The sequence below is a fragment of the Pteropus alecto genome, unplaced genomic scaffold, assembly GCF_000325575.1.
Source record: "Pteropus alecto unplaced genomic scaffold, ASM32557v1 scaffold155, whole genome shotgun sequence".
Classification (NCBI taxonomy): domain Eukaryota; kingdom Metazoa; phylum Chordata; class Mammalia; order Chiroptera; family Pteropodidae; genus Pteropus; species Pteropus alecto.
The window spans coordinates 788,623-813,953 of NW_006438113.1; the positions used below are offsets into that span (position 1 = coordinate 788,623).

A 25,331-nucleotide genomic window follows, 5' to 3' on the forward strand; every position below is an offset into this window, starting at 1 on the left:
CTATTACCTCCCACCTCCCTGTCTTCCCCAGAGGCAATCACTGGTTCATTTCTTTAAACTTTTTACTATGGAAAATTTCAGATGTACGAGTCAGAGAAACTGAAATAATGAGCCGGTGTGTTTGCATGACACAGCGTCAACAATGAAAAACATCTCGCTGGCTTGTTTTATTCTTCCTCCAGTTTTTATGAGTAATTTTAAAATAAATCCCAGACTGACCACAACATTTTATCCGTCAAAACTTTAGTACACTTTTTTAAAAAATACATAACCGCATTGCCGTTATCACCCAAAAAGGTTGATGATAATTCATTAATACCATCCAATATTCTCGGGGTCACTTTTAACAGGTCCGGGACAGACGGAGAGAGAACGACGAAGGTAAGGGTCGAGGGGCCAGAGGGGGCGCATTAAAGAGACGCGGCCTCCCTCGCTCGTGGCTGCAGCTGTCGGGTGCCTAGCGTTCCGGGTCTCCCCGTTCCCGCTATCGTTACCTGCACCAACTAGGCCCGGTCGAGGGCGGCTCCGAGCCGCGGGCTCCCGGCCTCCCCGTTCCCGGGCGGCGGCCCAAGCAGGCCCGGCGCAGCTGTACAACCCACCGTCCCAAGACACTGGCGTGTCCCTGGAGGGGAAACGATTGACACAGCTGCCTGCACTGCGCCCCCAGCCCTCCCCCGCGACACCTGCAACTCTGGGCGGGACCAGGAGCTGGAACTGGCTCCCGAGCGGGGGGAAACCATGGCCGCGGAGCAAGTCCGCCCGTCTCCCGATCGCGCGCGGAGTTCTCAACACCCACGACCTCGCGGACCGGGACTACAACTCCCGTCGTGCCCCGCGGTCGGACCAATGGCGGGCGCCCGAGCATGCGGGGCGCGGCGCCTGCGCGGCGGTTTGAGTAAGCGGCTGCGCGATTGGCTGCGGGGTCGGGCGGCCGCGCGGGGCCTGTGGGAAGCGGAGTGACGGAGCGAGCGGCTGTTGGAGGAAGGAGGTGGGGGGCCGGGAGCGCAAATGGCGTTGAGATGGTTCAGGGCCCTGTTCAAACTCCAGCGCTGACCATTCACCGGCGGAAGCGGCGGCGCAGGAGACGGCGGCGGCCCAGCGGAGGCACGTAGTGGGCTCCGGTGGCCACGGAGGCCTAGGCCAAGGCCCGCTGGCGGCGCTCAAGGCGGGGAGGGAAGTTGCGGTGCTGCCGCTCCTCCCCCCCTCCACCGGGTTCCTATTTACCGCGAGTAGAGTCGCGGGTTCTGACGGTGGCGGAGCCCCTTGCTCCTCTTCGTTCACCAGCCGGCCCTGTTCTCCTGCGCGGGACTCCGGCGCCCGCCCGTGGGCAGCTGGGGGCGGGAGAGGCGGAGGCGGCCCGAGGCCAAAGCACCGGCCAGGCGCCGAGGGTAAGTAAGGTCTCGGGTGGCTGCCTAGGCCCGGAGCGAGCCAGTGAGGGTGGGGGAGGCAGGGGTCTGGCAGGGGGTGATGGAAGTCTCGCTATCTTACCTACCGGCCTCTAAGGAAGTTGGGCAGGGGAACGGCATAAACTCTTTTTTCTCTTTTATTTGTCCTTTTTCTGAGTTCTTTCTGGGCGGCTGCTGATATACTTCTTTCCCCAAGCGCGGTCGAGTGTGCTGGTTTTAGCCCCAAATCCTTGGTCGTCTTTTTTTCTGTCCCTGGTCGCCACAGAGGCCTTTACACTGCCCTGGGGATTCGGTGGCCGAGGCTTCCGGGGCGTCGGAAGCAACATCCCTTTCCTGGGCGGTGGGGGCGGGGAAGAGAAAAGTTGCGTGATCCTCCAGCAGGAGGGGGGCCGCCTCTCCCGGTACCCCTTGGCGCACGACCGCCTGCAGGTGAGGATTTCTGGGTGATTGGTTTTGCCCTTTCCGGCTTCATGCCTTAAGAGAAGCCCCTAAGCCATTGCGGGAGCCAAAAGACTCTAGATTTGAACGGAGGTTAAGTGTGAGGACTTTTTATCCCAGCGCACTTCCCTGAAAATTCGACCTGGCTTTGGGCTAAAGAAAAGGCCCAGCGACCGAAAAAATTTGGTTTTGAATCATTCTTTCCTTCATAGTTAGGATGATAGTCTTTGGAAGTGAAAGCCTGAGCAAGATAGCCTGTTTACTTGAAATATACTTAAAATGTGTCAAGTATGGCTGCACACTAATTTTTGAATTTATACATACTTTACATTCTAGGCTTAGAAAATGCCATCACAATAATCTGTCTAGAGACTTTTTAAAAAATGCATTGTGGGAACTATAAAGGAAATGAAAAGTAGGGATATTATATAATGAACTCCCATGTATTCATCTCAGATTCACGTTATTAACTCTACATTAACTTTTTCTTGTTTACACGCTTTAACTTCCACACTCAAAGCGAGTCATTGACATTTCATGAATATTTCAGCATACATTTGTAAAAGACATGAACTTTTTAAAAAAAAATTATGATTTTTTTTATCTTTTAAAATAACTAATTCCTTAGTATCAAACATTCACCTGCAGACTTTCAGCTTGCTACAGTGAATGCTTTGTGGTTCTGGGACCATTTTTGCGATGAGTTTTTCTGGTGTATACGTAAAGGAGCCCAAGTCTAGATTTTTGGTTTGGCCTTTAGTCAGCATTTTTAGGTCATTACCATGTAAGTGTATCCATGAAGTTCCAGCTTTGTTGGTGTTTATAAATGGGTCTATACAACAGGGCTTTACATTCTTGGAGGAATAAAAATAAATTATTTTGTTATACTTGTAGCTGCCAAATATACTTAGTTTTGTTTAGGCTGTACTTAAGAAAGACAAGATCCTTAGTGTAGGTCTACATTACAAGGGGAAATAGAACTCCCTTAGGCATGTTAAAAGATCTTCAAACCTGTGTAGTCTTAATGCAGATGTGTGTGATGACTATATTATTTTGTCAGATTGGAATTGTTTAACCAAACGTGAGAAGGGAAAATAGTCCACTAAATATATATAAAACTAAGTTTATTGTGATTCATTATAAATTGCAAGAATTTAAGTTAATAAAGGGAAAACATTTATAGATCAAAACATTCAGAAATGTAAGTCACATATTCTAGTTGTATTGTAAATTTCAAAGTAGGAAGATTTTTTTCCAACCTCTAGGCAATTGTTCATTTTTTTCTAGTTATATTTTATATATTGATATTTAAACATTAGGTCAAAGTGTAAGAAATGGGTAACAATTGATAGTCTTTAAAAAAGTGCTGTAACTTGTTTTTAAAAATGTTTGACTCTTGATTTACTGTTCTGAAAATTTTGTCCCAGTATTTGTTATTAATAGTGTAGATAAATTAGGTGAATAAGTTTATCTTTTATAATGTGAAGAGGTAAGTTACCGCTTCGTTTAATAATCCATGGGCCACTGTAATATGCTGGAGTCCAACAGCTCCAGAAAATGTAACTCGGCAAATGAGCACAGCACTATAGGGACAAGGAAGGTAGAATAAGTATAGTTTCTTGTGCTTAGGGAAATGACCAACTAAGGACTGTTTTTCAAGTCACATTTTAAATTACATTTGACCAAGAATCAGTATCGTTAAGGTTAGGTTAAAAGCTGCAGGTTCTAATACATGAAAAAAATATAAATAAGTGCTCTGAAATTTCAAAAAACTAAATTTAGTCAACTATTTGATATTTCTGAGATCCTGCAAAAAATGAACATTTTGTGTTTAAGATTTTATATTGGGGTAATTACCCTATTAATATTTTTTTAAGGCAAAAGTGATGTTTGTGAGAATTGCAAGTAGATTGGTTTGAAGCATTAAAAAGTGAACATTCCCCACTATAAATTGGTTTTGTGTATGCTGAGTTATAAGTTGGTTAGTCTTACTTTGTAAGTAGCATATGAATATGTGCTCATTGTAAAAAAAATTGACATGTGGAAGTATATAGAGTAAAAAATGAGCCTCTCTCTTTACACTCTATCTCCATATTTATTTGACAGTTTTTAAAGATTTTATCTTGAATGTTGAAAAGCCACTTGGGGAGAATTCTTAGGTTCTTATTTTTAAATTCAGTGTTAACACTTAAGTATTTGATGATTATATATTTTCTTACATTTTTTTCCCCACAGAGAATATGAAACAGGTGTCAAAATGACATCCAGATTTGGGAAAACATACAGTAGGAAAGGAGGAAATGGCAGTTCAAAATTTGATGAAGTCTTTTCCAACAAACGGACCACCCTTAGCACAAAATGGGGAGAGACCACATTTATGGCTAAATTAGGGCAAAAGAGGCCTAATTTCAAACCAGATATCCAAGAAATTCCGAAGAAACCTAAGATGGAAGAAGAAAATACTGGTGATCCTTTTGGATTTGATAGTGATGATGAGTCTCTACCAGTTTCTTCAAAGAATTTAGCCCAGGGTAAGGGTTCCTCTTATTCTGAAACTAGTGAAGCTGCTCAGCTGGAAGACGTCACTTCAGTACTTGAAGCTAATAGCAAAATTAGTCATGCGATGGGTGAAGACAGTATTGTCTCTGATAAATGCTTACATTTGGAGGATACTTTGCTTGAGAAAGAAAAGAGCACAAATCGAATCTTAGAAGATGATGCAAGTAAAAGTAGCTGTGCTAAATTAACGACTTTAGGTAAGTTTTGATTTTCTTTCTTCTGAGCCCAAAGAACTTTATGTAAGCCATTTAGTTAAATGATTTAAATTCTAAAATATTTTTGGGTTTTCTTTCTGCATTTATGATTAATGGGGACTATAGATAATTTTGTAAAAGTTAAGAACTTCAAAGAAACCAATTGGTGGTTGAAATTTTATTTAAAACAACTTGGATAAAAATGTTTCCAGGCTATTACTTATGGTACATTTTGAGAAGTCTCATAATCCCTAACTCCAGTTTCAATAAGAAACATTTCTTTTTTGTTGTATTAGGATTCCACAATATCTCATTTCTATTACTGTGGAGGATTTGGGTGGTTACTGACAATGAAAATGAGATGAGCATTTAGAATGAGGATTAGATTTTGGAGTGTTAGGCTTTCCTTCAAAACTAGTTTAGAAAGATTAAGGAGGTATTGAGCCCAAACATTAAAGAATTTAACTTCATTGCAAATTAAGATTAGTTCATAGTCTGGCACCAGTAGCAACTTGTATTAATAGCTTTTAATACACTAAATCAGTTGTATTTTTAAAATGTTAATTTGTAAATTTGGCATCTAGTGTTCACTCTTAACACAATATATTTTATCAGTTGTACCCCTACTCCTTTTGTAAAGGATTTGAGACAAATGATACAAAGTGCAATTAACTAAAAGACTGAAGAGATAAAAATTGAGGGTGACAGGTAGACAGTGTTTGCCTTATCAGCAATAGGACCTGGATAGCACTGTAGTTGAAAACAAACTTTAGTTTTTGACTTTTTGGTAAAGTTCAGTGGTATGAAAGGTTATGTAGATCTCATATTTTGAAAAGAAGTAAAAACCAAACTTTTTAGTACTCAATTCTTAAGAAGAATTTTGTTCCTTGGAGGCAAAATAAAAGGTGCCTCAAACAGTATGATAAAAGACTCTGCCTTGCATGGTTACAGTAAAAATGCTGAACATTTTCACTCCCTTTTCTCACCCTTGGATGAGAGGATGAGCCAGCTGTTATTGTCGTTCACTTGATTTTCTCAGTTAATTCTAATTTGGCAGTCCTTACACTTTACCCACATTTCTTCTGAAGCATTGTTTATATCTTCAGGTTAGGTTAACATTTTATTAAAAAGCAGAGCATAAAAACTGTTTCCTGGATCAGCTCCCAAAAATGTATTGGAATTGTAGAACTGTTGAGCCAAAACAAATTTTTAAGTCAGATCTCTTCATTTTATAGAGGAGGCTCAAAGAGGTCAAGTGACTATCCAAGGTCAGCTAGTGGCAGAATTGGACGAGATTAATTTATTGATTTTCAACATGTTGAGTACCTACTGTGTGTCCTCTACTGGATGAGATTAACTTATTGACTTTCAACATGTTGAGTACCTACTGTGTGTCCTCTACTAGATGAGATTAATTTATTGATTTTCAACATGTTGAGTACCTACTGTGTATCCTCTACTTTACTAGACTCGGAGTGTTTTTTCACTTGTCTAGTGTTCTTAATGCCATATCTTACTATATTCTGATACTCGATTCACAATGCAGAGTAGATAGGCTGGAGGAAGGAAGATGAGGCTAGGGAAATGGTTAAACTGGTCAAGGAAGGCAGACACAGGCTTTCCCAAATGTTTTGTTTTGGAGAATAGGTTGTGATTTGCAGGCAGAGGATATCAAGAGGATGTATGTTTATGTAGAAGGAATATTAGCTTCCCAGTCTAATGTAGCTGAGTTATAGTTCTGGTGCTGATGCTGTGGCCTGGCGAAATCCAAACTCCATTATGATGGGTTTGTGAAGAGAAAATATACTAAAATACAGTCAGATGGATGTTCAGGAACATCTTGTCTCTCTCTCTCTTCCTTCACAAGGCACCCTTAGTGGGAAGGGAATGATATAGCACTATGAATATTTCATTTTTCCTTTTCTCCTTTGGCCACCCAGAGCAGCTCCCTGTAGGATAAGAAGAGAACTTTGAGGGAGTGCTTTTGATTCTCATGGTAGTCTTATCCTAAGTTGTTCTTATAAAACACAAATTCATATGTTTACAAGTTGGTTATAGTTCTGGAAATACTTCTATATGTTATGACCTTTTTCCCTTTGTCTCTCCTCTGTAAAATTTGGACATTTCCCCATGTCCGAACTTTTATTATGTCTGTCGGATTGTCATTGACTTTACTTTCATTCAGAAAGCCTTCTGATTGTTGTTGAAGTTTGGAAACCCAAAACTAAGTTTTTGACTAAAAGGATCTCTATAAATCTAAAGTGGTTCCTAACCTTTTCTGAATTAGCAATTCTGTTGAGAATGATAAAATTTTGAACTTCAGATGAAAGTGCCCATGTACCTACTTAGGTCTCAGAAATCTCTGAAATCCTTTGCAGGTCATGTTCAGGCATTTTATTCAAGAACCTTTGAGAAATTCTAAGATCAAGTTTGTTCAGAGTGTGTAAGTTAAGTGCCATAGTATCCTTTCAGTGGAATGTTCCTACTTATTTAAACCGTTTTTCACTGTGTAATTAGAGTAGTCTCCCCTTATCTGCAGGGAACACATTCTAAGACATCAGTGGATGCCTGAAATCATGGATTAGTACTGAGCCCTATATATACTGTTTTTTCCTATACATACCTATCAAAGTTGAATTTGTAAATTAGGCACAGTAAGAAATTGACAACAATAAAATAAAAAATTATACCGTAATAACAGTTATGGGAATGGCTTCAGGGTTATTATTAATTAAAATAAGGTTTATTCGAACACAGGCAGTGATGATCATCTGATCACTGAGAAGGTTAAGTGACGAATGGATGGGTAGCATATACAGTGCGGATCCGCTGGACAAAAGGATGATTTCACGTCCTGGCAGGTTGGAGTGGGATGACAAGCGTGTTCATCATGCTACTCAGAACGGCGTGCAATTAAAAATTTATGTAGTTTTGGAATTTTCCATTTAATAATTTTGGATTGTGATTGACTGAGGACAACTGAAACTGGAAAACTGAATAAGAGGAAACTGCTGCTGTCTATACATCACATCAGTGAAAAAGGCTTATCCAAGTTCAAACCATTTCTCTTGGCATCAAGTTTAAAAGTGATCGCTTTGTCTATAGGAGTGTCTATGGTTAATTTTTAGGTACTATTAAAATTCTTTGTTTCAAATATTTTATACTGGATAGTACTTTTAAAAATTGTGGCTTAGTTAAAGGGAAAATTCAGAATGAGGTCATGGTAAAGCATCTAATGGTTGCCATTTTCCAAATAGATGTTTGATGGATCAGGGAACAGAAGCAAAATTACAAACTGTGAATGGGAACTGCAAGAAATAATTGAGTTGGTAAAATGTCCTAACTCTTGATTTAAAAAACAAAAACCAAAAAACTTTACCAGCTTAAATGGTTGTCAGTATATAGCAAATCTTGTTTCATTTGTTTTACATACTATTTCTACCTCCCATCCTCTATCCTGGATTATTTTAAAGCAGATTTAGGATTTCCTGTTTTATTTGCACATACTTTAGTTGCAGTTGTTGAAGCAGTGAATTCTCAAATAGGTGTACCACTTAAAAATGACAACAGGACCTGAAATTTGCCTTTTTAAGAGATCTCAGAATATTCTTTAGTGTGAAATCTAAGGCTGTGTACATTAAGGATAAAAGAAGGCTTTTCTTGCCTTTTATATGAGACTACTTCCATTTTCATCTTTGTGCTTTCTGCTGCAGGTTTTTATTCTGGACTCTAGAATAAAGTGTGCAAAGACTTATCTTTCTATTTGGCACACTTTCCTTGCCAGCCAGCTGGGATTCAGTCTACACATCCTGCCAAATATTGAGATAACTTCTGCATAGGCTTTTAATTTGCATGACTGGTTTTGTAGCCAGTAAATTTTTTTCATTTCCTTAAAGCTATACTATTTGTGTAACTTAGAGGGTTTTACTGTCAGGAAGTTAACTTTGATTTAGAACTGAGGATGATTTTTAGAAAGGGAAATGAATTGTTCTATTCCTGAAAGCTTAAAGTAGGCCAAGATCTTGCGTTCTGAGATGAGATTGTCACCTGCACATTGGATAAAATACAGGTGATTAATGAGGATTATTAAAGGATTCCGTCATTATCAGCAAGAGTTACTTTCCTTCATTTGGATATTGAATATATTTGTTGTATAGAATATACTTAAGTCATGCCTAAATTTAACTTCTTTCAAGAGAAGTGGGTAAGAGATCTATTATTTATTAAGTTCCTACTTTGTGCTGACCCCTTATATATCAATAGATCCTTAATCACAACTATGTAAGGCAGGCTTTACTCCATTTGAAAGAGGGTAAAGCATAGTTTAGAGAGGCTGAATAACTTGAACTGTTAAGTGGAAGATCTGAGAAACATTCAGTATTTTTCTCATACAGTGGTGCTGTATTCTGATGTGAATAAACTTAATTTTATCATTTTAAAGCTTTATATTTACAATAACAGACTGTCACTATACAACGTTTTATCTTGATGTTGGAAATAACTTTTGACAAAGGACAAAGGAAGGATTTCCTCTTGCCTTTATTTAAATAAGTTTTAAAAAGTAAGAATGATAGCCAAACCACTTTTAATACTTAGTGCATAAAACTGACTTTATTTTTACAGTTAATAAGTGCCTTTTACTTTATAATTCTTTGTATAAAAATGGAAATTCAACAAGTGAATTTTGAGACACTAATTTTAATTAAGTTAATTTTGTTTTAAAGTAGAACTTTAATTTCTTATAAATGATTTAGTAAAAGAATCATTCTCAAAGCTTGAGTAATAACAATAGTGTAGGTGACAACACATTTGTAGAGTACTTGATGCTTTTCAGAGCATTTGAAAATACAGGGTTAGATGAAGTCATTAAGGAGAGTGTAAGAGGAAAATGTACTGTGAAGAACTTGTAAGATTTAATGGTGGAGAGAAGAGGAAGAAAACTTAGAAGGATATTGAATAGATGCAACTAGAGCACCTGAAGGACAATCGGGCAAGTGATATTATATAGAGGTCAGCAGAAAGTTGTTTCATGAAGGGTCAACTGAATTGTAATGCTGCAAAGTTAGTAAATGTGAGGCTTGCAAAACAGGCATTGGAGTTTGCATCTTAGATTGGCGTGTTCTCTGAGTAGTGAGTATACCCAATGAGGAAATGGGGGTAGCAAGTTGTTAAAGATGTTTTGAGGGGGGAAAAAAGAGGGCAGTTAGAGTTTTGTGAGGGGTTCTGAAAGGTTTGATTTCATGAGAGAGTCTCGAAGCATAGGATCCAAAGCACAGGGGGAAAGTAGTCTTGGAAGAAGGGATGTTACCTTTCCTGGACAGGAGGGAGGATGGTTGAAATGTGAGCTTAGTGGGAGGATGGAAGGATAAGATGATTTATGGATGGAAGCATTTTTTTTCCCCTCAAAAAAAAAAAAAAAGAGGTTATCTCTGAAAGGGAGGGAGAAAGTAGGGCAGGGTAATATGGAGGCTGGAGGGGAGCGACAAAGGGTTCAAACAAATGTTGCAGAAAGTAGAAGATAGAGCTGTCTAGTGAGAGGATTTCTGGACTTTAATGGGGCCCTAGTTGAAGTTTGTATCACTAAAAATTCATGGTCACTACCCATTATATGAGTGAATGCGTTTCTCCCCCTCTGTTGGTAGGTCCCATCAACCAGAACCTACACAGAATATGGAATATTGGATAGGATTATTAGAATTATCCTGGATTGCCATTTTGCCTGAAAAGATGTGGAATAAACAGATAAAGTTAGGATATTGCCCGGAGAGTGATTGAAATGAAGGACTGTGGAATTTAAAATGTTCAGGAACGGACAAGGCTGGTGGATAGGAGAAAGGAAAGGAGGAGTCAGTATACTGAGGGTCTTATTAAATAAGAGTCAAGAATGGGATTACTGGAACAAGCAAGTTAGATAGTTGGTAGATTGTGATTTAAAGTGAGTTATTTGGTTTTAATATTTAAGAGGTGAAGCTTTTTAGGACATGACAAGTTCCTGATGAAATTGTGAGAACTGGGAGCTGAGATGGAATGTAGAAGAATGCTGATGGGAAAAGAAGATTAAAGAACTAGGAGGTCAGGAGGTTGGGATTTAGTGGAATGATAGCAAAACTGGCATGGAGGGGTACTTTATAAACCTTATGTAAAATCTTTAAATAAATGAATAAGAGGTCGTTCAATGATGGGTATGGGGAAGATTAGAGGGTGGCACTAGGTGGCACAAGCCTCAAAATAATGGGCTTTTATAAGAGAATGGAGAAGTAATAGTTTTATAAAGAGGCTTTGAAGCGCCAGCATGCCAGTGACCCCAGAACCATCCTACTCTGAGAACTCTGAAGGCTGCAGGAAAAAAGAGGCACTTAGGTTTCAGCTAGGATAAGGAAGTGGGGAGAGGGAATGAGCCTCCAGGTATATGTGAGTATCCACTGAGGGCCGGATACTCTGAATTTAAGGGTGTGGGTTGTTGGATTATGAGATTGGAAAGAAGTACAGATAATTTTGAGTATTAGAGTACAAGAGAAGGTAGATGACAAGATGTGTTTACATTTTGGATAGATATAAACATCGAAACAGATGAGAGGGATGATAGCTTTATAACCAGATTTTCCTAGAGCAGTTTTTAAACCTTTGTTCGCAAATCATCTAGAAACTAGTTTTTATAAACTGTCCCCACTTCATCTCCTTCCCCATGAATTTTCAAAGTTTGCACCTTCAAGGTCCCAATTGGAAACAGATGGCATGCCCCAGTTAGGCGAATACCAGGAAAGTTTATTTATAAAGGGGCTGTTTACAAAGATGTGAGAGGAATGTTAGGAAAAGCATAAGGCATGGTGCCCTGGCTTTGGTTAGCTGCAGTGAAGTTATTATCACCCATTTGCATAGGGACAGGGTGTTTATTTTCAGATAAACACCAAGGGATTATCTGAGCCATATAGAGGAAACCACCTTAAGACCACTGTCCTTTTGTTAAAGGCCTCATAAGGAAAGTGCTAGAGGAGTAAAATACCTGAACCTAACTTTCCTTTGTCCTGCTGGGGGCTCCTTGTGGGTGGAACCCAATAGAAGCCTGAGGGTAAGGAAACTTTTTGATACAAGTCAGCCTTCTAGGGCTGAGATCAGGGTGGAGAGTGGATCTGGAAGGACAAGTGAAAGATATATATCTGGGGTAATATCTAAAAAAGACCCAAACAAACCAAAAACACCAAACTGTGAAATTCTGTGGAAATGTATGTAATTATGTAATCACTATCAAGTTATAGAGTATTTTTTTAATTAATTACTATTATTTTTTTAGGTGAGGCAACCCTTGATTGCAAGGACTTTGTCAGCTTACAATCCCTTTTTTTATTTTTTACACCTACAGCACCTGGTTTTCCTAGGTGGTCTCCCATCCAAATAATAACCAGGCCTGACCCTGCTTAGCTTCCGAGATCAGACAGGATCAGGCTTTTACAGGGTAGCATGGCCATAGACAAGATATAGAGTATTTTTATCACCTCAAAAGTTCCTTCATACAACCCTGTGGTCAGTCCCTTTTCCAGTCTCCAATCCCTGACATCCACCTATCTGTTTTATATCCTTGTAGTTTTGTCTTTTCTAAAATGTCATATACATGGGGTCATGCAGTATATAGCCTTATGAATCTGGCTTTTTTCATTTAGCATAATGCTTTTAAGAGTATTCCATATTGTATGCATCAGTAGTTCATTCCTTTATATTGCTGAGTATTTCATTGGGTATATGTTTCATAATCCATTTACTGGTTGAAGGACATTTGGGTTGTTTTCAGTTTTTGGTAATTATGAATGAAGCTACTATAAACATTTATGTTTAAGTTTTTGTGTAGACATGTCCTTATTTCTCTTGGGTAAGTACCGAGGTTTGGGATTGCTGGTTATAAAAATATTGATCTCATTTAAATGTTTACAAAGGATACAGTTTCCTGTAAAATAATAAATAATATAATTTTCTATTAAAATGGGCATTTAAAAATAAAACATGCAGTTTAGTTATAGTGATTTCTTTTAACCTTTTTATAGTAAAATAAAACAGATACAGAAAATCACACAAAACATAGAAATATATAAGTTGAGCTTAATGAATTATTTATAAGAGCAACAGCTGTATATCCACCACCCACCTCAAGAAATGGAATTTTGCCAGCCACTCCAGAGCTCTTTCACCCTCCAAATAACTGCTATTATTGAGCAACTGCTGTTATCAGTAACTGTCTTTTCTCATACTCTCCTTCTTGATTGCAGATGCCATAATTATTTGCTGTTCATTTTCATACATTAAAAAAAAATGTGTTCTTTAACAGCCCAAAGAGTTGTAGTGCTCCTTTTACTTTTTGAAATTGTATTTCTGTCCCACTTCCCCTTCAGAATTTTTTCCTAATGAATATATTTGTGTTTGGTCCTTTAATGGTTATCCTTTTCATAATTCTTTGTATAAAAATATATAAATTTAAATTTAAACTTATAAGAATTTTCTGTGATTATAATGCTCTAAATATTTAAAAATTCTAGTATTACATAATTGATCAAATATGAATGCTATACATTTTAAAGGCAAGTTTATTGGAAATGTATCTCTATGACATGGGTGGGGCTTTTTAAAATTAATTCATATGTATGTGGATGACTGTCATTTGCTAAAATAAGAAAAGGATTTGGCATCAATCTATTCTTATTTTTTGGTACATGTAAATATAGAGAAACCATATTGACAAAGTTGATGGAAAGAGTTTTTGTTTTATAGCAGTTTCTAATTGGAAAACAACAGTTGGAAAACACCTGACGTGCAAAGGATTTGTTACAGAATTCTTAGAGTTACTCAGTTATTAAGCACAGAAGCCAATAATCAACCACATTATATTTCTATAGGTCATGCACCACAGAGCAATGTACCATAGTAATATTAGAGACAGGTGAGTGATATGCCATTATTCATAAGTGGGAGAGTGAATAATCTCTGGTGAGTTGTGTTTGGACCAGTGTACGTGGGAGAGTTGAGGATTTAGAAGTGAATCTCCTTAAAACTTAATTGTGCCTGTGTATATGTTTTGGAAGGTGTTAGCGTAACTCTAGGAGTCTGAGGGGTTTGTGTTTCTAATTTAAAGAGTTAATTGCCAACCTAGAAGGGAGGCCCATAGGTTAAGGAGTTGCTGGGGTATGTGGTGTGTTTTCTGTTCTCCTGGTGAGTAGAAATGGGCAGCTTGAGCAGGAAGCCACAGGAGCAGACAAGTTCCTTGGCTAGCTGGTGGGGTATGGCATTTGGCAATAAGGCTGTGGTCATGTAGGAGGAGGGGAGGTTGAGTTGACTTGGACCGCTCTGTGTAGTGGGCCCAGCTGAGTAGCACTTTTGAAGTTGTTTCACTTTTTAAAATTACGTGTGAAATTTGTGTTTGATAGGCATGATTTATAAAATATAAAAATGTTTTAAATTACCAGTTGAAATACTTAACATTTTTAGAAATAGTTTTTACCTTTCAAATATGAATAAAATTGATCCACTGAGAAAGATATACCTCAGTTTTTCCTGTGTCTTTTTAGGTGCTGCTGATAAATAGCTACATACCCTGTAGACAGTGAAAAAAATAAGTTCTCTTCCACAGAATCGAATAATAAATTTTAAAAAATTATTTATTATTATTTAGGCCTACAGCACCTGATCTTTCTAGGTGATCTCCCATCCAAGTACTAACCAGGCCCAACTCTGCTTAGCTTCTGAGATCAGACATCAGGCTTGTTCAGGGTGACATGGCTGTAGACCATGGACCGTGGCTCCACTGGGGTGTGAAACCCAGACCTTCTGCGTGTAAAGCAGACGTGCTAACTGCTACACTGTGGAACCACATCCAAAATAATTTCCTATATAGCTTTTCACAATCTTAAATATGCATAGCATCAAATCTTTGTATCTTTAAAAACACGCATACGGTGTATATATAATATGCCTTTGAAAACACTTAAGGAGAGATCTTTAAGATGTACACTTTTCTATATTTTTATATCTACCTTGTTTATTTTAGCAGCTTCCTGATTTTCTATTGTATAGATGCACCTTACTTTAAACTAGTCTCAGGGATATTTTGGGTGTTTGTAGTACTTTGCTATTATAAATAAATGCTATATTGACCTTTTTTCTACTTATGTTTTTGAGCATCATGTTAGGATATGTTTCCAGAAGTGGAATTGAAAGGGCATATACATTTAAATTTTCACTTGATATTGCCAGATTTACCACTGCCAGTCTGACTTTTTTTTTTTCATCATCCTCCTAGTAAACTTTGGGCTTTGCCAACTGAAAGGTAGAAAATGGTTTAATTTGGAGTTTAATTTTTTTCATTTTAGAATATGTATATCTGTATTTTTAAATTTAAATTAAAATTTTTATTTAGAAGCTTCCCAGCCCTTATCCCCAGTCACTCCAGTTCTTCACTCCAGACCATTTTTTGTTATTTCTTTCAGCCTTTCTGACATATGCTATGCACATACAAGCAGTTACCTATGTGTATGTATGTATTTTGTGTGTGTGTATTTAAATCCACAAAATGATAGCATGCTGTTTTGTACCTTGCTCTTTCACTTAATGTATCTTGGGGATAATTCTATGTCAGTATATTAAAGTTTTCTTTCTGGTCTCCTTCCTTTTTTATTTAAAATACTGCATGGTGTGTCAATTTCTATCTGTGCTATAAACTTCTTAACTGGTTCCTTGTTGATGTCAGACGTTTGGGTCGTTCTGATGTTTTTACTTTCTTTTTAAGCTGCTTTATTTATCAGACAAATACCACTTAATAACTAATGTCAACCACTAATGTATGTTTACTGTCCCTCATCTGCAGAATGGGATACAGGTTCACATTTCCTTATCTGAAACCTACAGGGCCAGATCTGTCTTGGAATTTAGGATTATTTTGGAATATAGAAAGTGTATGTATTTTACATTAACACCCTACAGGGTCTGAGGCAGCATGCTAATCAGACAGTGTTTCTTCGTAAAAATAAAATGCCATCTTAAGTAGGATAAATGCTATAAATAGCTTCACTTAGGTCATGTGTTGCTTCAGAATGCATTATGAGAAAACTTAGTTTTCAAGACTTTATGGATATTGGAATTGTGGTTAAAAGCTTGTGAACTTGTATAATAGTACCTTCCTCAGATGGTTGCTATGAGAGCAAATGAATTAATAGTTAGAAAGTATTTAGAACAGTACCAGGCACATACTTGAAGGCTTAGCAAGTATAAATATAGTTCAACTTCGTTTTACTTTGATTTTTTTCCCAGCTTTATTGAGATATAATTGACATATAACATTGCGTATTTTGATTTTTTAATTGTGAATAAAGTAGAATCTCTTTTTATAAGTTACTTCTATTTTTTTCTATTAATTGCCTTTTTATGTCTCTAGCTTTTTCTCCTGGGATGTTGGATTTATTGATGTGTAAGAATTCTTAATATATTAAAGAAATCAGCCTTTAGCATTTTCCTAATGACTAATGAGTGTATATTTGATATTAGTATAGTTTCTTTGCTCATGAAATATTTCTGTTCGAATTTTTTGCTCATTGAACTTTGAGTTCTTTATATAATCTGGTTGCAGGGCTTTTATCAGATATGTCGCAGATATTTTCTCTGAGTCTATGGCTTGTTTTTGCATTCTCTTAACAGTGTATTTTGCAGAGTAGAAGTTATTTTAATCAGGTCCCATTTTATCAAATATTTCTTTTATGACAAGGGAGTACAGTCTCTTTCCTAGGCAACCCCTTCTTTGTTGGACAGCTCTAATTAATCCTTAATTTCTTGCTCATTAACCCTTATAGTGTTTATGAATTGAATGATTACTATACATTGAATAAGTTTTTCCCACTTCTCATGACAGCTACTCATACTTACAAGCAGCTTGCATATAATGGCAGCACCCTTTTATCTCCCATGTTATTTCATGAGTTACGGTCTCCATAGCCCCGCTTCTTTATCAATACAGACTCCTTAGCAGAAGTTGAAGGTTTTGTTTAAATTTAGTCTTTAGCATGTAATACATATTTGCCATTTGCTCATCACATTAGATTTTTAACCTCTCATCTTGACCTCTTTTATTAAGATGGATTAAGATGATATATCTGCCTTAGTATTTCAATTCTTATGAACCACCACTATAGACAGTATAACATAATAGAACTCAGTATGGGTCTTTTTAAGAGATCTTTTGGCCATTGGTTTAATTTTTAAACCTTTGCTATTAGCTTCCTTGGGCCTTTTTTCCCCTCATTTGTGTAATGATGGGTTTGTTGTAAAGTGAAAGGAAATCCCTTCACTTTCTTATAAGACAGGTTAAGGAAGTATATCCGTTGTTATGCTACACTTTACAACCCTGTGACCATTTTGTAACTTCCAATTTTTTCTTCTTAATCCAACAAAATATTCTCCCTATCTGTAAGTTTGTATCTATTTTATTTATTTTGTTCTTTAGATTCCATATGTAAGTGAAATCATATGGCATTTGTCTTTCTCTGTCTAATTTACTCTACTCAGCACAATACCCTCTAGGTCCATCCCTGTTGTTACAGGTGGCAAGATTTCATTCTTTTTTTTTTTTATGGCTCAGTAATATTCCATTGTATATATGTACCACCTCTGTATCCATTCATCCATTGATGGACACCCCATATGGTTCAATTTTAATATCTCTTTTGGTTCACATACGCATGCATTTCTCTTAAATACTTTGAAATGGAGTTGCTGGGTCATAGCATGTGTTTTGTTTGGCTGTTGGTGGTTGTGTAGTGATCTTATTATGGTTTTAATTTGTACTTTTCTAATAACTAATGTATGTACATGCCTTTTAATATATTTCTGTTTTATATATTTATTGAATATCCTTTTTTATCAAGTGACTGGTCAAGTCCCTTGATCATTTTTATATTGGATATCTTTTTATTGAGTGGTAGGCATTCTTTACATATCTTCTCCCCCTCCTCCACCACCCCACCCCGCCGCCCCGCCACAGTTTGTCTGGTAGTTCTCTTAAGTAGTGTTTTTTAATGGACAGATTTAATTTTGATGATATCAAACGTCTTTTCCTTTATGGCTAATTCTTTTTGTATCTTGTTTAAGAAATCCTTCCCTGCCTGAGGTAATTTTCTCTTTCATATTTAGGTCTCTAATTCATCTGGATTTGCAAGAGCTCTTTTTAAATTAAGGAAATTAACCTTTTAGAATAATAGGAGTTGCAATTATATTTTTCACATTTTCTTTTTTTTTGACTTAAACGTATTTTGCCATGCTGAAATTTTAGATTTTATGTAAATTAATATGGATTATGAGTTCTGTATCTGAGAAAAGAACTTCCCCATTCAGGGTAATGCATTTTTTAAAATTTTCTTTTATTTTATATGTATCAACTTTTCCATGTTTAAGTCTTTGATTCATCTAGAATATATTTTCATATTTGAGGTAAAAAAACAACTTTTTCCTACGTACTCCAGTACCCTTTATGGAATAATCCATCTTTTCTGTAGAGATTTGAAATTCTACAATCAACATATACTGATTTTCCACATGTATTTTGCTGCTGCTTTTGTGCTTTAAACCAATACAAAAATATGTTTGAGTGTTTGAAAACTTGGTAAAACTGTAGATACTCTCCCTGAAAAAGTTGTGCACATTTTTTCACACAGTTTAACAAGATTTGTGGAACCTGTGAAACGTATTCATACATCTTTGATCAAATTTCCCTTCCCACTTTTTAAATACTTCAGAGTTCGCTTCATTCTTGGAAACCTTAAATCATCTCACCTGTTTAATTTCCTTTATGAAACTATGTATACTCTTATTATTTCAAGTACTGGCATGTTTGTGTTTTTATTTTGAGGAGAGTTGTCTGTTTCCTTTCAAACTTGAGAATCCGTAAGGCAGGAGTGGGCATTTAATCTTTTATGTTTTGTTGCTCCTGTTTTTTGGATCAGCAGATTGGAGGCTTAGAAAAGTAATGCGACTTGTCAATATTACATATCTAGTTATTGGCTTAGTTGTGTGATTCAACCCCATACTCAAAACTCCCAAATTCCATGTAGTCTTCTTCATTAAGGTAAAATCCCTCCCTTATGTGTTAACCTAATATACTAAAGATTGAGTAATGTCTAGTGATGCTAAAATCTAGTGATGTTAAAAGGCATTTATTAAGTATCTGATTGCAGATGGTGCTGGGCTAAGTCTTGTACTGAGAACTTTCTACACTTCCAGTCTTCACCGTCTAGCTAGAGGAAAAACAGTAGGTCTTATAAGGTAGTTTTGGATTGCTTGCATGAAGCTGATAGACACAGGACATAAAGGAATAGTATTGATGAATTTATAGGTTATATTCCACTAAGAAAAGTCTTAATAGATTATTAAAAATATATTCTGTATTATGGCAAAGTCCTAATAGCTATGATAATTTGCATGTGTGTCTATAACCTGGAAAATATCCTTAAGTATGTTACCTTTTATCTTATCAACCTGTCCTTGAGACATAATTTTATTCATTTTTTCAGGTGAAGAAACTGAACTTAAGACTTCGTTTTATCCAGTAAATGACAGAGCTGGCAGTCATCCAATTCCTAAACTTATCATTGCTAGAAATACATTTCTGTTTGTAAATGATAAATATATGTATTATATATCTGTTTATATATAGTTTAGATTAAAAAGAGTAATGCTTAGATTCTCTTAAGAACTCATCTTTATTTTCCTTTTTTTCTTCTTTTTATAGACTTGATATTTTGAGCTGTTAAGTGGGTTTATCTGACAGAGAAGCTGGGATATTTGAGGGAAGAAGGCAGTTGAAAGTAAATGCTATTCTACATTTTAGGATAAGATAGCCTTACTTTCTCTTATGAAGGTATAATTACAAACATTTGTTGGAGAGCTAAACGAATACTATTGTGGCGAACTTGAACAACTTTTCTCATGCATAACTCTTTGTTAATTAAATTGGCTTTTATCTATGTAATGTATTTCAGAAGTTTAAAAATACTTTAATAATTCATTTGTAGGATTGTTTATGCTATATAATTGAATACATGAATAGATTATACTTACTAATATAAATTATATAACATAATTTTTAGTGAGAATAATTCTTTCTGTGTAGGGCTCTTTATTACTCTTCACACATAAACACATTTACAAGATAAGCTCATAACACTCATCTGAAAGGCAATTTATCCTATAAAACAATGCGGATTCTTTTTGATTTTAGAAGAAACGAGAGTTATAAGTAAAACTTGGAAGTAGTAATTTTTAAAAATATGGATAATAAACTTTATTGTTAGCGTAAATTTTGTTATTTTTAAGTCAGAAGAATGGTTAATACATAATTAGAAACAGCCTAAATAATTTTTGTGACATTAAGACAATGAAATGCTATACAATTTTAAAAATGATGTTGTATGGTGGTCAGTGACATCTCATAGACCTTTGTGTAGCTAAGCATACTAAGCATTCCCATAGGCATTTATTAATAAGTAATTCCTTCAGTAACACTGTAAAGTCTGGGTCAGTGGCTTCCATTTTGAACAGACGAGGAAATTGAAGTCTTCAGGAAAACTCCCAGTTAGGGGTTTTGCCTGTGCTCTAAAGAACTAGTTTAACCAGGGCAGTAGTAATCTCCAGACTCAGCTACTAGTACTCCTTCCACTTGTTATTTCTTCAGATTTGATTTTGCTTCTACCCCTTTTAAAGTATCAGATGTCAGACTCAGCTTTTAATTTTTAATTTTTCAGTATTTTATGGTTAGTGATTGGTACTACTGAGATTATTAAAACTATAGTTCCTTGTTTTCAGCTGGGAAATATCTAAGACTAAAACAAATACCTATAAATTAGATGTCTTCTAAAAGTAAGTAAACATAAATCTTAGCAAGTTATATTTAAACCCATAAGTGCACTTTTTAAAAGTAATTTTATCTTTGGCACACATTTTGCCAGTATTTTACTACCAGTGAATTCTGGGCAAATTAGTTATATTTTCATCTCATTTAGGAAGGTAAACATAAATGTCTCTGATGATAAAAATTAAAGACAATGAACATGATTTCCTCAAGTACAAGGTTAATAGGCAGTTTAAGGTTTACTCCTAGCTAATATGCATAAATAGCCACTGTAGCCACTTAGCTTAGACACCAGAGCCACTGTATAAAAAAAAAAAAAAAAAATTCTTGAAGTCATATGGATTTTAGAATTAGAAGAAAGAATAGAAAGCAGAAATAGCCAAGGAAACCTGATGCTGGGACAGATTTCTAGATAGGGCTGGAATGCCTCTTGGGCAGCCCTACCACAGGGAAATATAGACACTCTAGAATATTTTAATTTGTGTTGTACTTTTTACATTCTACTCTATTTTAATTTAAGCATTTTTATTTGAAAAACCCATAATACCTCCAAGAGGGTTTGGCTGACTCATTTATTTGTCATTCTGAATTGATCCAGTTAATACTACTAAAATCTGTTGAATTTAGGGTAACAATTTTAAAGAACCTGGATGCTTAGGGAGAGGTCACTGTAAGACATGAGAGCTATGAACTGAAAAGGTGGATGGGGAAATGTCAAATATGTAAACATTAATTTCTTCACAATTAAAATTTATTGCAATTATTTCAAAATTAATTGGTTCTATACTATTAACTAGTCAAGTTACTTGTTATTTGTTAACTTTTACATTGATGTTATTCATGCTTTTATCCTTTGACTATTTTTAATTTTTACAGATAAAGTGGAAAATTTTAGTGAAGAATATGAAAAGAATAGTCACCATATTTACAAAAATGCTGAAGACAGTAGTAAGAAACCCAATGCAGAAACTATAGTGGCTTCTGGATACAAAGCTGATGAAATCAAGGAAACAAATGATACTTGGAACTCCCAACTTGGAAAAAGGTCAGAATCTCCATCAGAAATATCTCTAATTAAGGGATCTGTAAGAACTGGTTTGTATGAATGGGATAATGATTTCGAAGATGTCAGATCAGAAGATTGTATCTTGAATTTGGATAATGATCCTCTTCTGGAGATAAAGGATGAGGATTTAAAAAATCGGTTGGAAAATCTAAATGAAGCCATTGAGGAAGATATTGTGCAAACCGTTCTTAGGCCAAGCAACTGTAGGACGTACCGTAGGGCCAATAAAGCAAAATCTTCACAAGGAACATCAAGTTTTGATAAGCTATTGGATGGCACCAGTCAGGCCTTAGCCAAAGCAAACAGTGAATCAAACAAAGATAGCCTGAATCAGGCAAAGAAAGGCAGTGTAAGTTGTGGGACCAGTTTTAGAGGGACAGTTGGACGGACTAGAGATTACACTGTTTTACATCCATCTTGCTTGTCAGTGTGTAATGTTACCATCCAGGATACTATGGAACGCAGCATGGATGAATTCACTGCATCAACCCCTGCCGATTTGGGAGAAGCTGGCCGTCTAAGAAAAAAGGCAGATATTGCAACTTCGAAGACCACTACTAGATTTCGACCTAGTAATACTAAATCCAAAAAGGATGTTAAACTTGAATTTTTTGGTTTTGAAGATCATGATGAGACAGGAGGTGATGAAGGAGGTTCTGGGAGTTCTAATTACAAAATTAAGTATTTTGGCTTTGATGATCTCAGTGAAAGTGAAGATGATGAAGATGATGACTGTCAAGTGGAAAGAAAGACGAGCAAAAAAAGAACTAAAACAGCTCCGTCACCCTCCTTGCAGCCTCCTCCTGAAAGCAATAATTCCCAGGACGGTCAGTCTAGTACTAATAATGCAGGTAAGAATTTAACAACAGCTAGTTTCCTCCTAGATACTCACTTTTAATCTATGTTTAATTTTAATAGTAGTACTATTTAGAACCACAGATTACCTTATCCAGGGGTACAGCATTTTAAATGTTAATAATCAAGTTCCACTTGTAAAGAGTCAGGTTGTAGATTGAGGAGTCTTTTCATATTTGTTTTTATTTAATTCTGCTAATTCTCCTATTACATTAGTACTTGAGAGTTTTAAAGTGTGTGTGTGTTCTGGATTCCCAGACATCTTGATGTTTCAGTTTTGAAAATCCAGATACATTGGAAACATAAGGATAGATTTTGGACATTTTGAACTACACCGATAGTAGGTGGTTGTAATGAGAGAAATATTAGAAAGTTAAAATTGAAGAAAGCTTTGCAGTTGGTTCAAAATTAATAAATGTTAAAAACATTCTCAAGAACTCTTAAGTTTAAAGTTAAGATTAAACCTTAAGAATTATCCTCTTAAATTGATTTAATAAAATTGAAAAATGCTAGTTAAATATTTTTTTACTCTCAGTGGTGAAAATATAATTTTTTTTAATATATTTATTTTTATGGTGACATTGGTTAATGCAATCCAATAAGTTTCAATGTACACTTTAATAATAAGGCATATGTATGTTTACACTGTGTGTGCACCTCCCAAAGTTAGATTTCTGTCACCACATATTTGACCCCCTTAAGTAAGGACCATGAGAGACAAACAAAAGAAATAGATTAGCTTTGCTATAATTAAGTCATTACCTGACAAGGGCTTTGTGAAGTGGATTGACTGTTGAGTGAGGAAGAATATGTGAAAGCCTCTGGGTTATTTGTATTTGACCAAACACAGTTTTTCTGTATCGGTTTACTTGTTAAAGAAAGCTTTTGTCCTTTTAGAGTCATAGAGGAAGTGTCATTATGATAAATTAGAATTCTAACAGTATTCTTAACATATAGACTTATACTCTTAAATCATCCTTGAGACTACCTACCATTTTGCCTTATTTGGCTTAAAAGTAGTTTTGCTGGATAGAATGAATCAGTCTTATCTTTAAAACTAGAATTATATGGGCATAGCCCTAAGGGCTCATCTCTGACACCCCATTGCAAAAAATAAATAAAATAAGGGTATTGTCAGAATTGCCAGTGTTGTCTTGAATCTCTTAGGGAGTACTGAAGTTTGCAGCAGCCTTGTTAGTTGCTTGAGATCTGACTGGGTAAATCAGCTTTACAGTTGCTTTCTCAGGGGGATGATAAGTAAACAATGTATGAAACCTGAGCTCCTGTCCTGCTGCAGTTTACTTAGCTCTTATGCTAACCTTGATGGCAAATTATCCTAATCTGTAATTAAAAATCCATGGCTAAAATTTACATCTTGTGGTAATGTAAGTTTTTAAACTTTAAAATGTGAATTCATTAGGCTCTCTTTCACAGACTTCAAGTTGATACCAAATGAAATTTTGAAACTAGAGACCATTTGATTGATATATCGAAAGTTGGAATTTGAGTCTTTATATAATGTATAAAATAGCAAACATTTTTAAAGTTTGGGCTAGAGAAAAGTCTTCCTTTGTTCTTCCTTTATTTTTTTTAGACTTAAAAAAAAAATGACCATTTGGAAATTAATCTAATCTTTTTGGTTTTGTGTGAAGATCCATAAATCATTGAACTACATTGTACTAGGTCATTGTATATCTTTTGCCAAGGATAATCGTCTTTTTAAAAATAATGTGATCTTTATAGATGTAAGTGGGCATTCTTTGAAGGCCAATATGATTTAGTGTCCTTAAATTCTAGAAAAATGGTTAATATAGATACCACCTGATATTGCATATATTTGTTTAAACTAGACCATACCACTGTCAGTGTTCATAGATATCCAGCAGTTATTTTGCAGAAGAATTGATGTTGCCACTTGCACAAAGTGAAACTGGAGTACATAAATAGGAACTAGGTTCCTGATTTCCTCTCCGTGAGAGTGGGGGTGGGACAAGCAGGGTGAGAATGGGAGAACAAAACTTAATATGATTGGGAATATTTTGTCAACTGTGCTGCTTTTATTTCTTTATTCTTCTCTCCTGCAGTATGCCCCCTCCCTCCCTACCAAATGCTCATAGTTTGTTTGGTAGATAATTTGAAGTATTAGAAAGCTAGCTAGTTTTGGTTACCATTTCAGAAAACTTGGATTTTACAGAGGACTTGCCTGGTGTGCCTGAAAGTGTGAAGAAGCCCCCAAATAAACAAGGAGATAAATCAAAGGAAAATACCAGAAAGATTTTTAGTGGCCCCAAACGGGTAAGTAAAACATTACCAGTGATTTGTATTAGTTATTATTGGAGGGCTCGACTCTTAATTTTTTAATTTGAAAATTACTAACATCACGGCAATTAAATTTTCTTGCAGAAGATATATGATATGTATATATATATGTATGTATACACAAACACACGTGTCATTTTTTAAAAACAACCATTTTTTTTGAAGTACGGTAAAATATATGAGATTTATTATATGCAAGTGTACAATTCATTGACATTAAATACATTCACAGTGTGTGTAACCATCACCATTATACGCAAAACGTTTTCATCATCTCCATTTTCATCATCTTTATACCCATTCAGCAATAACGCATAACTCCCTCTTTATGTCTCTGCCCTCTGGTAAACACTATTTCTGTGAATTTGCTTATTCTTGGTACCTCATATAAGCGGCTTATTTCACTAAGCATAATATTGTCAGGGCCCATCCATGTGGTAACATTTATCAAAATTTCAATTTTTTAAATGGCTGAATGATATTCCATTGTTTATCTATTTGTCTGTTGGTGAACACTTGGATAGTTTTCACCTTCTGTCTATTGAGCCCCTGCTTTCAATTCTTAATGGATATATACCTAGGAGAGGAATTTTGGGGACATATGGTCTTTAACTGCCAAA

At 36.0% G+C, this 25,331-nt stretch overlaps 1 protein-coding gene, 1 long non-coding RNA gene and 2 pseudogenes across 4 annotated transcripts in view; 1 reads left to right on the forward strand and 3 right to left on the reverse strand.

The window, feature by feature from the left end:
- The window catches only part of LOC112482672, a 7,162-nt gene extending 5,503 nt beyond the window's left edge, over positions 1-1,659 (reverse strand). Inside the window, exon 1 of one of the 2 annotated variants that reach the window (XR_003047380.1) lies at positions 1,493-1,659. This is a non-coding gene — a long non-coding RNA (uncharacterized LOC112482672). Of the gene's footprint in view, positions 1-319; positions 758-1,492 lie in introns of those variants that run through there. The other variant, XR_003047379.1, reaches the window with a different exon arrangement.
- Positions 970-25,331, forward strand: part of WAPL (WAPL cohesin release factor) — a 67,453-nt gene continuing 43,091 nt past the window's right edge. Inside the window, exons 1-4 of one of the 2 annotated variants that reach the window (XM_006915452.2) lie at positions 970-1,388; positions 4,080-4,600; positions 21,348-22,388; positions 24,569-24,687. In XM_006915452.2, the coding sequence (XP_006915514.1) occupies positions 4,102-4,600; positions 21,348-22,388; positions 24,569-24,687 (1,659 nt within the window). In that variant the 5' untranslated portion in view covers positions 970-1,388; positions 4,080-4,101. The remainder of the gene's footprint in view (positions 1,389-4,079; positions 4,601-21,347; positions 22,389-24,568; positions 24,688-25,331) is intronic. The other variant, XM_006915453.2, reaches the window with a different exon arrangement.
- LOC112482694 lies at positions 11,949-12,067 on the reverse strand (annotated as a pseudogene).
- LOC112482763 lies at positions 14,252-14,367 on the reverse strand (annotated as a pseudogene).